The 15,059-nt window shown below is 35.3% G+C and overlaps 1 protein-coding gene across 1 annotated transcript; it reads right to left on the bottom strand.

Annotated features, from left to right (window-relative positions):
- Positions 1-8,015: 8,015 nt before the first annotated feature.
- Positions 8,016-9,823, bottom strand: LOC108734830 (transcription factor Sp9-like). The gene is made up of 2 exons (XM_018466526.1): positions 9,705-9,823; positions 8,016-9,191 (listed from the first exon to the last, which is right to left on the bottom strand). Exons 1-2 carry the CDS (start codon positions 9,813-9,815, stop codon positions 8,130-8,132), a joined length of 1,173 nt encoding a protein of 390 aa, XP_018322028.1. The 5' UTR covers positions 9,816-9,823; the 3' UTR covers positions 8,016-8,129.
- Between the last annotated feature and the right edge of the window lie 5,236 nt (positions 9,824-15,059).

Genomic DNA, 15,059 nt, shown 5'->3' with positions numbered 1-15,059 from the left:
GGCACTATGTCAATCTCTTTTTTTTTTTTTTTACTAATAAAAACGACAAGTCTATATTTATAATCCGCAATCATTTCAGATACGTTACTGTGAGTGTTCATGACAAACTTTTTACAATAATTATTGCACTAAAAAAAATTATTATCAACTAATAACTGAGGCAACTTGGACTGAACTGTGAGCTCAGAAATTAAACTAATAATCTTATGTGCATGCTAATAATAATAATTTTTAATGGTGGGTTTCTGGATTGCTGGGCTAGACAAAAAGCTTTCTATACTGTTCAACATCCGCTGAAAAATATAAACAATGCACTTCACAGAACAGAATAGTTTAAAAACGTATATAAGATAAGATAATGAGTATCGCGTTTTTAAAGCCGGCTAAACAAAAGACAAACTACAAAATAAAAAACGTTCACACTGTTCGCTTTTACATATGTAGCAATGGCATAACACATATTATTTCTTTACTTTCATCACTAACTTTAAGATAAACCATTTTTTTATCAATATCCATGATTTTGCAGGTAACGATATTTTCATTGCTTGCAGAAACACTATACATTTCCAAATACTTAGCATCGCATGGATACGTATAAAGGGATTTTCTTTTTCGTAATACATTTCCACAAATTTCAATACATTTAATATCTCCATTTGGAGGAATGTATATTTCACTTATTTGCAAAATTTTTTTGCTCTTAAGTAAGATTGTATTATTGGGGTGTTTTGTAGTCAATAATACTCCTTTAAATTGTAATCGCTTTACTGTTATTCGACCTGATGCGTCTGGCTTCAATTGTCTTATAATAACAATATCAGGAGGTATAGTTGCTGGTTCGTTCCAAATGTAAAAGATTTCGTTGAAACGACGACATAATTGGGAAAGAGGATTATTGCCATTTCTTATCAGTGTTTTCATTTTACCAAGAGTGTTTTCAAATGGATATGAAGATATTTCATATAGAGGACAATTGAAATGTGCGACATCATCAGCCAAGTGGTACAGATTATGCACATTTCCTATAAGAAATTCAGGTTTATAAATAGCTGCTGTTGTAGTAACGAATAATGTTAAAAGATCTTTTGCGGATGACCATAACATCACAGATGATTGTTTAGAAAATAAAATTCTGCATGCTGCATGCAATAACATGAAATGTTTAAATACATTATCTTGTAACACTTTTTTAAAAACAACTGGCCCTGCGTAGAGCAATAGAAATTGAAATTCAGTTGCTTTGAATTTATGAAATTCCGTTAAAGATCTCGTGGCTCTCTGGAATTCGTTAGGCACTTTTATTTTTGATAGCATATTAGCCAATCGTGACTTGCACGTACTGCTAAGTTTGAGCTCTCTTACGTCACCATCTACCCAACATCCCAATAATTTCTTCATTATTCCAAGAAAAAGGAGGTGCATAGAATCTAATGGAAATTGTCTAACCAAATCAATTTCTGGATATATATGAAGTAAAGGTGATACACCTTGATGATGCTCTGGATTAGTCTGATTTCTGAAGGATTGGTTTGTTCTGGGATCACCGCATATTGGATAAATTCTTCTATTAAAATATTGTTGACCCTTTGTTGAGCACCTTTCACACGCCCAGTACCCACCATGTCCTACAATGCATTTTAAAAAGGCGCGAGCAGGTGTGTCACAAACAAATGCCTTTACAGATACAATAAATTTGCGATTATTTATGGTAATTCCTGTTCGCTGCAAATTATTGAGTTCTTCTATAAATTTCTCTAAATATCTCTGAACACTCTGTGGTTTCTGATTTCCACAATATACAGCAACAGGGAATGGTTTGTAAATATTAGGATCGTGATGGATTTTACATAGTATCGGCCAAAATTGTTTTCTACTAGATTTAAACAATGGTAAACCATCAACATTGAAAATCAATTCCACATTATCTAACTCATGGATATTTACATTTAATTGAATTCTTATGGTTTTCTCAATGCCAAAATAGACATACTTGCCGGTGTCATCAAAAACTTCAATTTTATAATTTTCTGAAGTAGTACACAAGAAAGTTTTCGCATTACGTGGTAAACTTGGGTAAGATCTTCTCCTTAAAATAGCCAATAATGATTCTAAACGACTATGAGATATGGGTGGATCCATTAAGGCCCACCTGCGAATATCTTCCATATCATAAATCGATTGATCGGTAACATCAGCCTCTCGATCTGTCGAATCATCAGTCTCATCTTCTGCTTCATTATCTGACAATGAGCTAACATCATGAAATAAAGACAAATCTTCAAATTCTTCATAATGACTCTCTTCTCTACAGTTACTTTCCTCATCGATCTGTTCCTCTTCTGTCACAGCTGATATTTCATTGTTCAGTTGTTCTTCATTAATTTGTATTAACTTAAATTCCATTTCAGCATCTGATTTGGAAACATTGTAATCTTCTAGATCACAATTAAAACTATTATCACCTGCAGTATTGTTTAATGATTCAGTACCCTCTAAAATATCTTGGCTGCCACAAGGCATTAAATTTTCTTCGTTAGAATTTGTTAGTAATTCAGACCGAATTTTACTGAATCGTTGTGTTCTTAAACGTCTAAGCTCACGTTGTTTAAAATCATCCATATTATTTTTTTTTAACTATTAGGTAACAGTCTTTGTGTGCACGTAGATTGTATGACACTTTTATTTTGTTTAACAACAATTTTACTTTAATAATTTAATATATCAACTTAATACATAAATAAAAAGAGATTTCAATAAATGATGTTGTCTGTTGCTAATGCTCACGTTACCTCTTACCAATAGCGGATTGGAGATAAGGGTTCGCTCAATCAGCCACATTCGGGCCTAATATTTGTACTTTTTGTTAGTCATTTCATTAGACATATCTATATGCAAAACATAAACACGAAAATGTTTAAAGATTCTGTAGTTATTTATGGTTACATGTTAACAATGGAATATTAGATTTTACCTTTGTACATGGACCTATGTTTTTAATAAGTTCTTATGAAAATATATTAAATACATGTACATCTAACACATAAATAATTTCACGCAATTGATTCTAAATATGAAATTTTCACAAGGAAAAGTCGATAAGATAACCATTAATAACAATAGAATTTGTACTGATAATTTTCCTACAATTGTTATAATAATTTAGACGATAACATGTAAAGGAAATGTCGCGATAATCGATATTTATCGCTGTAACCGTTGCAACTGTTTAGCTTATTGTTGTTTATAAACGTTAAAAACCGTTGGTTACTAATACCTAATTTTCCGTTAGGACCGTTGGCTTTTACAGAAATATGATTGGGTGATTTTAAAATGACCGTTAATGAATGCAACGAAGTGACTTTAATTAAATAAAGCAAATAAAATCAACATCCTGTACAAATTTTGCTACACAATTTTCACTAAGATGTTTGTCCCCATAAGGTAGATTTAATAAGTTTATACATGTGTTAGGGTTGCCCCTTAAGGCCCTTATGGAAAACTCATAAGGCAATCCTCATTTTAGTACCACTACTTTTTTTTGGTGGGATTTGCATGGGGAATCTTCGGGGAAATCCCTATATCGGCATGCCCCTCATTAGCCACATGAGGCCCCCACGTTACATAGGGCATGCCCCCTATAAATTCTAGTCGGGAAGGTTTAAATATTCAGGGAGAGGAGAATAAAACCGTGAGAAAATAATTTTGAAAATGCCCTTAAAGAAAGAAGCAGTGCCGGAAATGGAGCATAAATCTTCGATAATCGGAGGAAGTAAATAAGAATTCCTCTAAGGCTGTCTAACCGACAGTGCCAGTGGTGCCTTATCCGCTCGATATTGTGTTTTTACCAACGCTAACATGTGAAAAATCTAGTAAAATTATTGAGAGAATTTGTAAGTATTTTATACAGCATCTAAGTTAGTTACTATACCCTGTACTATGTAACATACAATTCTCAGGTGCAGCTTATATATATAGANCCGTTAATGAATGCAACGAAGTGACTTTAATTAAATAAAGCAAATAAAATCAACATCCTGTACAAATTTTGCTACACAATTTTCACTAAGATGTTTGTCCCCATAAGGTAGATTTAATAAGTTTATACATGTGTTAGGGTTGCCCCTTAAGGCCCTTATGGAAAACTCATAAGGCAATCCTCATTTTAGTACCACTACTTTTTTTTGGTGGGATTTGCATGGGGAATCTTCGGGGAAATCCCTATATCGGCATGCCCCTCATTAGCCACATGAGGCCCCCACGTTACATAGGGCATGCCCCCTATAAATTCTAGTCGGGAAGTAGTTTATTACACTTACGTTCAATTATAGTTATAGTGTAATTTTAATATCAAGATATGAAATTTATATTTGCCAAGCCAATTAACCGTTTAACGTGTAGTAAATAATGTAGACAAATCATCGCATAATTAATTACTAATTAAACGAATATAATATATTAGGCAGGTGCCTGTAAAACATTTCCGCAGTAATTAATTAACTCCCGCTATGTACATATGTTTGACGTTTATATATGTATGACTAGATTGCTACAACATATAAACATAATATTTTAGTCTATAAATATGGGGGCATGTATTTGCAGGTGTATAAGTCTATTTTAAAATCTTACAACAATTAGACATGAAAAATGAGACGAATGGTGAAAAATTAATTGCAAAAAAAGTGACGAAACCGATACCTATACTTGGTTTTTAAAATTAATCTAAAATAAAAGCAGATTATTAAGAGATACGAAAATTAAATACGGAAATAAATATTACAGTTTTCAGTTACGGTATTTCAATCTGGGACTTTACCAAAAATCTGTGGCCTCCACATTTCAGAAATAGTCCCGAAACCTTAAAAGTGGCGAAAACAAATGCGTAATGAACACTCCCAGTGCCGAATGAGCAGTAACCCGTGACGGTAAATTCCCTACTTCTTTTAGGGGGTATAAAGTGTAAAAAACTTCGATTTCGGGACTATTTTAGAGATTAGTAATAACGGAACAATACCACTATCGAATAAGTAACAACCTGTGCCCTTAAATCCCTTGCGTTTGGTAGGGACATTAGAAAAAATTATTTCGATTTCGGGACCATTTTCGGGACCAAGACTAGATATTTTATACAATAGTTCCGAATACCTTTCCGGTCTCGGGATTTGTACCACATAATAATAGATATTAAAATAATACCACATTATAGGGGTACCGAAATTTATCCCTATCATTATCCGAGTACTAAAATTTACCCTAACCCATTTACCCTACAACATTTGTTGAATGGGAACCTGGACGTTTGTCCTGTTAAGATTCCCATCAATAGGCATTCAAGTGGTCGGAGTACAAACAGTTTTCCCGACAAAGCTCTAACTGTTTTCCCAACCGAGCTCATGAGGTGGAGCTTAACTTCCCGGGTGGTTGTTAATCTTTAGCTCTTTTCATCGTTTTTTAAAAATACACAACTTTTTGTTAGTGTTCTTCAATGTTTCGATAATATAATTTTTTAACGTGAATTTTTGACTGTATCATGCTATATATGTTACCGACAAGTAGATACTTCTACGAGAATATCAAACACTATTACATATATCAAACAGCCTCATTCGTCAATCGTCACATCATCGAATTATTATTCATTATATTTTTATGAATTTTCGAGAATTTTCATCGCGAAGACGAAATATGTTATGTAAAGTTAACTCCATTTTCCGACGGAATTGCTCCTTATATTTGCATCATAATGGAAATAGCAAATAACCCTTTTTTGAGAATATTAAACAAAATAAATATGCGATATCCAGTTCTATACTTTTATAACAATTAATTCTGTAGGAAAAAACTAATAATAAACGTTTTCTTTATATTTTTTTTATCGCAGTCTTATAAAAACAAAAAAGTATAATTAAGGACATTTGTGCCTAAATATAACAAAAATTTTAAATGATGGCTATAGATTACCTAAACAAAGAATGTATAAGATTAAAACGACTTATAAATAGCTAAAACACCGTTTTGAATAAGAGTTTTCTTTTGGTGTCTGCTTATGAGACATTCCTAAGAACTATAAAATTTTGAAGAATATTTGAAAAATGAAAATCTCTAGAGAAAACGAGAAAAGATGTTTTATGTTGCAAAATATAAATTGTTGAACACCTTTGTCTTGCAAAAATCTCAAATTTTTAGTGTACCCCAGGGTCTTTTAGAAATTAGGTCTTACAATACAAACGCTTCCTTGTTTTATTACGGTTTCCCCTTAATACACCACGTTATAAATTACCCCTCGACAACGCGACGGGTAGGCCCTCATATACAAGGGATAAAAAATGGGCTATAACTTACGGCGATACTGAGATGATCCGGGGACACATGCCCCCTGTTCCTGTCGTTCCGGTCCTCCAGTTTTACGTCTCTCGCACTCCAAAAGCCACCGCCGAACAATACGCAGAACGAAGACGGAGAACGGCGTCTTCTACTAATACGATTACGACGTTGATGAAGATGATGACGAAGAGAAAGAAGAGCACAGCAAGAACCAACACACACACACACACCCCCTTTCTACATACGTATAATACGTCCCCCCGCGGTGCCCCTCGGTAAGGTCAGGTCACATCCGAATAACAACCGACGACAACAAAAGCCCGCCGACAATACATCAATTAGCAACAGCAACAATAATGATATCAACAAAAGAGTAACAATAAAAACAACAGCAACAACAATGTAGATATGTATGTAAACGATGTACTACTACACATTCATATGATTTGATTCATACTGACTTTAATTCATCATCATGCTGAGGGAGATCCCGCTTCTCCCCTCTCTCCCCCGACGTCGCACAACCCCACCGCCGTCGCCGCCGCCGCCGTGGACGTCCTGTACCTGATGCACACGTAAAATAATATCACACGGCAATCGCACACATGCACACAGCAACACCCGTACTTACACGTACACATGGAGTGGATAATTTCCCTTTTTGTTTCTGTTTCGAATTTCCTTGCCCACCTCTATCAGGGCGGCCATGCGTCCGCATGTAAGACCGCCCAGTTAATTGCACGCAATTACCTATCGCGATAGCCGTGCCCTCTGCCCACGTCGATCGGAAACTGTCTGTTTTCCAATTTCCACCAGCAGGGGGATACGTTCATTGATGCGTCAAATACGTGGATGGAAAGAGGGAAAATCGGGATTTTCTTTGACGTGTCCACGACAGATTATTGATTAGTTACTGTACCAGACGATTTGATCATTTACAGTTCGGTTTTGTAGCTGAAAAAGGCTTTTTTCTTCGGAGACTTCAACGTTCGATTAAGCGACGAACCCGAAAATTTTTACCAATTTTTACGTTTTACTTTCAAAATCGAACTGATTGGAATAATTGACGATAACCATGATAAATGCAGAATTATTAGTGACCTTTTGTACTGTGTTTGGCTCATTTATTACAGAAATTAATACAATAAGCAGTGATTGTTGTAAATTTGTTAAAATGAAAAGAAATAGTTTTTACTGCAATCGACATTGTCTATGACTTATAAGATAATATTTTGATTTTAAGGTTATTTTGTTTAAAAAACAAAATTTTAATTAAAAATCTATGTGGATACATTCTTTTACAAATCCGCTGTGTCCGGCTCCTTCACCATACTTTGTACATTACAAGTATAGATGTTGTGTTTCTAAAGAAGTTTTGTGTAAAACAGTAGAACTCGTAAAATTAATTTGCGATATAGAAGTAAGAAAATAGAGTCTCAGTTATTATACTTGGTTAGAACAAATAGATTTTTACAACTTTTAATGGTTGCGACTCCTTTTTTTTTACTATTAGGCCAAAAGAAACTTACAAACTTACCTTTTTTCTCATTAAATATGCTTATGATATACTTACCCATTAAAGTTTGTGTCGTGCATTTTCCTCTTCATTTTCATTTTCCTAAAAGAACTGTAAATCTAATTGAAAATGAAACTTTTCTACAATATTGTCTTTATTTATTTGATTGATTATTATTTTGAATGGATTCTAGTGAATCTAATATTTACACCATTTATTGCAAAAATACTTATCAATTATTTATATTAATGTTCTTTTTGTCCATTGTCACTGATTAATGGTTAAACTACCGTTCTAACCCCTGATAATAATAACCGTTGTACGCATTATAAACCCCGTAATCTGGCACACTGACACTACCACACATCGCACCATTTCCTGCGATTGGATAAATGGTATTCACTGCTACAGGTTTTCCCTCAGTTCTGACGGATTGCAAAGACTCCCGTTTTCCGAAACCCGACAATTCGACACTTTGAATGTTTTCATTATTTGCGTTCTCATTTTGTGTTTTGTTGACTTTATTGCTGCTGTTGTTGTTGTTGTTATTGCTGCTGCTGTTATTTTTGTGGGTTTTGACGTGCTTTGCCAAATGGTCGGATCTCATGAACCTTTTGGAACACGTTGGGCAAGCGAACCTCTTTTCACCCGTGTGGGTTCTCAAATGGCGCTGAAGTTCATCGGATCTGGTGAACCTTTTTCCGCAAAACAACCAATTGCACACGAAAGGTCTCTCCCCAGTATGCCACCTGAGATGCGCCTGGAGGTGCGACGTCTTCCCGTAAACCTTATCACAGCCTGGGTAGTGACACACATGGACCTTCTTCGCCTGGGGGCTTTTCAAACCGTTCTCTTCGTTGATACAGTTTGGACATTGACACTTGATACATCTCCTTGCTTTCCCATAAGTGACCAAACCAGAACTTGCGTAACCGTTACTCGGGAAACTGAGAACCGGTGATTCGGATTTTATAAACTTCATCGTCGGAAACGGCGAGATGTACGAATTCTGATGATGAGTCCATTGGGGGTGGTGATGGTATTGCTGCTGGTGGTGGTGGTGATGATGATGATGGACGCTGGTCTGCTGGGGTTGCAAACCGCTGGTTGCGATGTCGGCGGGCGGGGGTGAATGTTGGAACCAGTATTGATTGCCGTAACTGTGACCGTAAGGGTTTTGGTAGTGAGGGGAGTATTCCAGAGGAGATCTGGCCGCTTCCAGAGGAACTTGAGGGATGAAACCGTCGCTGCTGCACGAAGTCGTTGATACCGGTGATATCTGAGATGAGCAAGACTGGTGCTGGCAAATTCTGGCACATTTTGCTGCGAGGATGTCGAGAGGTGACATCTGGAAAAAAGTATCTGGATTTTTTATCGTGAAATAGAATTTAGAAGAACATCAAAAAGACCATAAGAAATGTAAAAATCAAATCAAAGAAATTGCTTCTTTTTGGTTCAAGTCGATCAAGTAAAACTAATGCCGAATTATGGAAGGAAACTGCGTTCAGACCATTGTGGACAATTAATAACTTCAAAATGTTATTCCAAAATTAACATCTAATTAAAAAAAATCTAAAAATTGTTAACCCAAATAAGTGAAGGTTTAATATTGATCAACATTCTAAAATAATTCTCGCAACATTCAAACAAAAAAAAAATGAAACAAAATGAAAAGGACAGAGTCCCGCTCTCTCGCTCCTTGTTCCACAGTTACAACCACATACATACACATACACACGTATGCGTTGCAACCCAGCCAACTAGATAATCTGCCGCATTCCGCCGCAACAATAATAAAATCGTAAGCACTGGTAATTAGCGGTTGTCCGCGCGCGGATTACTATGATTATAGTGCACGCACCTGCGACTGCGCATTGACGCTCTGATGGAATTGCAGCTGAGACGTCGGCGACGTCGGTGTCGTCGTCATCATCGTCGTCGTCAGCGGCGTCGACGTAGATGCCATCATCATAGCTCACACCAAAACGGCGCACTAATAACTGAGATTGCGTCTAGGAGGCTGCGGCTGTAGCGCGAGATGACCATCTTTTGCCTGTGGGCGTGGCCGAATGCGCACCGTACCTGCGCCGCGCGACAAGTGAAGATCTGCACGCACGGGTGCGCTGCCGCCAAAGCCGCCACAGCCGCCCCCGATGATTATTAGCTTCCTCATAGCCAACTGTTTTTATCATTGAAAACACTAATTTATCGGTCTGTTTGAAGCGCGCACGCCGACCACACCGTCACTTTGCTTTTTCACTTAAACTGACGTCTTATTTTTACACTTGGCACCAGTTTGGAATTTGTATTCCTTTTTCATTTTAATGTCACAATATCGTTATTATTCCACAGATCTACTTTTCTGAAAACTACTCTGAACCAACCGAACTTTTGTGCAAAACTCAACACACCGACGGTTTTAAATTGCATTTATTAGACTTGTATTGGGTACTTTATTAATTATATCATTAAAAGATAAGTGATAGTACCTAGTCGTAATAATTTCACTATACCACGTCGTATTTTTCGAAAGATGATGCCACTTTTATTGATTGCATGTAGCTACCCCTTTGTTCCGTTATCAATTCACCACTGGTGAATTATAAAGAGGTAGAATTTGTAAGTTTGGATGTCAGAGGTAATCCCCAAAGCTGCTCATCCGATTTCAAAAAATATTTCACCAATGTTTAAAATGGATCTTTATGGTAGACATAGACTATATATTATTCCGTTAAAATAAGAGATTTTTTCTTGTAACATAAGTCAACAAATATACAGTCGCAAACTGAATTCCAAAGGGATAAAGCCATGATTACAACTGGTAGGTAGGTAGATAATTTGCTACTGCACAGGATAATCTAATAACTTCCGTCAAAGATTAGCTACGTTAATATAAAATAACCAAACCGACGTACCACATGGATGTTGGTGTAGGTACCATTACACAAAAGTGTAGGTAGGTAGCTGATGTCTGTGGCTGTAAGTTGATCATTATTGTCTATGGTTATTTGGTTGTGGATAAAAACGGTCTTTTCTTTGAAGAAACTGTTGTAAATCAACCGGGGGACCTTTTGGCCGTTGGTCTCCTAGGCTCATAAATTAAAGCCATAGAAGAGGTCGATGACGGCTTCTGGAGGACAATACCGCACGTTTAGCGGGCGCAACGGGGGCTCGCTGGAGAGGGCCGGGGTCTCGGTCGGGTGCCCCTTGTATTTTGATAGGCGTGAAACTTATATTTCCTTGTACCAAACCGGGACATTATACTGTTGGTTTTGTTATACGTATATTAAGGTGCCAATAAAGGCATTTTATAATAAGTAAATTAATTTAAATAATAAATCCCTTCAGTATACTGCCAACCAAAAAAAAAAACTCGAAAGCATTAGGTTTCTATTTTTTTATTATTATTTAGCAATACAAGTTGCAAATAACCTTATACCCTGAAGGGATAAAAAAATATCCGTGCGCAGAGTATTGTAGAAAGAATAATAGTAGTAACTACAAACTAATGACTTACAATTATAATACTAAAATTAAGGAAATTAAATTGCATAAAATAAATTACATGTACCTAATAAATTATATTAAATTGAGAATATTCTATACAAATACAAAACAGAAAATTATATCGAATATACCTATAAAAAAGGAAAATGTAAATTCTAATTAAAAATTGAAAAAGCAATAATAAAAGAAAAAGAAATAAAAATAGAAAAAAATACATACGTTTTACGAATAAAATGTGATATATCAGCTAAATAAATTTCTGTGCCAGGGAAGAATCTTCTTTCTTAAAGTACCAACAGGGAGGTTTGATTATTTGAAATGATCAAGGAGTTTGTTAAATAGTTCAGTACTACCAGAAATACTGCTTTTAATAACAATTTTCTTCCTTACAAATTCGTTCATGACATGCTTTCTTCTAAGATTAGTAGACTGATTTATATATTTAGACTGAAGGCCTGCGAAATGATGGAACAGAGATTGTACCATGAAAATGTTATTAAGATTTAGTGAAGGCATAATAGTACTATCTTATGATAATATTATGTCAAAAATCCTATTTTGAAGGCTTTGAAGCGGACCTAAAACATTTGAGTATGCACCATCCCAACTATGAAACATAGCATAGCATAGTAAATCATTTTAAGTACGTTAGCATCCATGTAGTGTTTGAGTTTATGAAAAACAAAAAGTAGATATGTCAATCTATTACAAAGATTAGTTATGTGATTATACCACATAAATCTGTAATCAAAAATAACACCTAAGTATTTGACTCATTTCAATGTTTTCACCGGCGTATTGTGAATTTTAATAGATATTTATGTCTTCTGGGACACTATTAACATAAGATCCAAAAGTTATAAAAATAGTTTTATCAACATTCAATATAAGGCGATTCCTATCAAGCTTAGAAACTAACTAAAACAAACTATTATTCATAATTACGCTCGCCTTACTCCATGTTATACCTGAACTTAGCACAACAGTGTCGTCAGCATTAGAAACTATTTTTATGTCATTAATGTGTAATACAAATAAAAGTGGTCCAAGAATGAAACCTTGAGAAACTCCTTAAAACACCGAGTTCCACTTACTGTACACAGAATTAATTCATTATCAATGATATTGGAAATCTACTAAATATCTATCAGTAAAAGGTATAGAAAGACGTATCTACCAATGGTTATATCATTAACACTTTCTTTAAAGCTTTAACGAGATATCGTACTCCGAAAAGAGCAAACAAGAAAGTGATGGGTTTCTTGTAACCAGAAAATCCTATTATCTGTGCCCAAATGCTTACATGTAGAGGGTGAATATTCCCTGTTAATTCTTGTAAGACGTCTAATACCCTCCTAAGTCAGTTAAACAAACTTGTAAGTTGTTTTCTAAAGCTGTAAATCTTCTAAATCCAATGTCATCGACACTCTGCACAACTAATTGTATTAAGTACTTATAATAAAGATGTGAGAAATATTTGTAAAAACGAAAATATTTTTGTAAAATTACTCCTGTATATGATTTTTTGGTGTTCACCAATCTAGTATCTACATTATAGCAGAAGGTATTTGTCCAGTCTGTGTGTTTTCATAAAAAAAAATGCATGCAGTAAGTAACTTGTTCAAATTTGATCAGAAAGTTCTTCGTTTGTATAACTCAATTAATAAATTTTGAAAAGGTCTTACTCGACAGTGGCTACCAAAATCGAATAAATAATGTATGGAAGATTTCTCATACTAAATAAGCAACTAAATATCAGAACAAAAAAAAATTCTAATAGAGTTTGTCATCTTCGTGATCTGTGTAACGCATTTGAGCTCCCCATTTGAAACAGGGAATATGGGGTAACTTATACTGGACACCCTTAAGTTAGGTCTGTGATAACTTTAGTATAAGGTGACCATAAACGTCAGGATTAGGAGAACCAATGCAACAAGCAAGTGGTCAATTGAAGTACTTTAATAGAATCGTAGATGAACACCAGAATCCTACAAGCTTTACCAGTTGCAGCATTGTTTGTGTTTTGCCTCGTCTTCGATTTTTGCCTATTCCAAAAAAATGTATCAAAGAATCTACCTTGGACAAAAGAAATTACCTTGGACCGAAGCAACGTTTATCGGTGGTACAAAATGTTCTCGAGAGCCGAGCACGTCAACAACAGACAAAAACATTGATGCAGATTGGCTTCTGTCACTCGATTTTTACCCATGATTTGGGCATGAAACAGGTCGCCTCGAAATTCGTACCAAAATTGCTCAATTTCGACTAAAACCAGCATCGCATTAACATTGCTAAGGAGCTGTTGGACCCAAATTTGCTTCAGAGGGTCATAACTGGTGACGATTCATGGGTTTATGATTATGACGTGGAAACCAAAGCTCAATCATCCCAATGGAAGCTGCCACATGAGCCAAGACCGAAAAAAGCCCGCCAAGTTAGGTCGAATGTGAATGTTTTGCTTACAGTTCTTTTCGATTGCAGGGACGTGGTGCATCAAGAGTTCTTGCCACAGGGTAGAACGATCAATAAGGAATATTACCTGCATATTATGCGCAATTTACGAGAAGCAATCCTCCAGAAACGCCCAGATTTGTGGAAGAACAAAAATTGGCTTTTTTACCATGATAACGCCCCTACTCACACATCGTTGCTTGTGCGCGAATTTTTGGTCAAAAACAACACTAATAATTCCATAGCCACCATATTCCCCAGATCTAGCCCCTGTAACTTTTTTCTTGTTCCCAAAACTGAAAAGGCCCATGAAAGAACGACGCTACGCTAAGATTGAGGAGATAAAGACGGCATCAAAGGAGGAGCTGAACAAGATCACAAAAAATTATTTTTTGAAGTGCTTCGGAGATTGGGAAAAACGTTAGCATAAGTGAGGGTTACTTTGAAGGGTACAAAATAGATATTCATGAATAAATAAATAACTTGAAAAAACACATAATTCGTGATACTTTTTGAACACACCTCGTAAACATATTGCAAAAGTAAAGCTGATCTACTATAAAAAGATGACACATTAGTAAAACATTGTTTATTCTTAAGGGAAAGTAAACAGTGATTTTTTAAAGTAATTCATTTTTTGATCACCTTATTAATGTAGACACCTATAGGAACGTATACTATTGTAGGTGTTCTACTTCCTATCTATTTCATTGATGAAAATTCTATGTATCGCATTTCCGATAGAGAATGAGAAATCTCCTTTTGTAATCCGTTTATATCTAGTAAAGCTACTTATGTATTATTTATAAGCAGAAAAGGGGCAAAAAAAGACAAGTTTAAGCCGAGTAATATCGAGTGTCAAGTGCACTTTCCCATGGTTACAAAGAAAATTTTGGCAAAGTGGACACAAAAGTTCGATATTTCGGACGATGAAAGAACTTACACGGTTTATAGCAGCCTCTTTCACATACGGAGCACCTGACTTGGCAGGTTTGACCTACCAGAAGTCCTCAACACTCGCAACCAAAAAAGTATTTTATTCTCATTCTATTTTTTTTTTGTTTCGAAACAATTCTAAAACAAAATCGACAATTATGTAGTAGAATTTGATGGAAATGAAATTATTAATGTTTATATATGTGTGCACATTCCCCTTTTTCGTACTTAACTATTTTTTAGCAAACATCGAAATATTAGATAACTTTTATAAAAATAGCTTGTTCCACAAGGTATACATATATGTATATAATAGTGTCGT

This window comes from Agrilus planipennis, unplaced genomic scaffold, assembly GCF_000699045.2.
Source record: "Agrilus planipennis isolate EAB-ADULT unplaced genomic scaffold, Apla_2.0 scaffold74, whole genome shotgun sequence".
NCBI classification, from domain to species: domain Eukaryota; kingdom Metazoa; phylum Arthropoda; class Insecta; order Coleoptera; family Buprestidae; genus Agrilus; species Agrilus planipennis.
The sequence above is the reverse complement of the archived record's forward strand: the minus strand, read 5'-3'. Positions and strand labels throughout refer to the sequence as shown.

Coding starts and splice junctions, on each gene's coding strand:
- LOC108734830 (XM_018466526.1), bottom strand. CDS start 9,815: ATGATGATGGCATCTACGTCGACGCCGCTGACGACGACGATGATGACG. Junction 9,192..9,704: donor GCGTCAATGCGCAGTCGCAG/GTGCGTGCACTA, acceptor ACTTTTTTCCAG/ATGTCACCTCTCGACATCCT.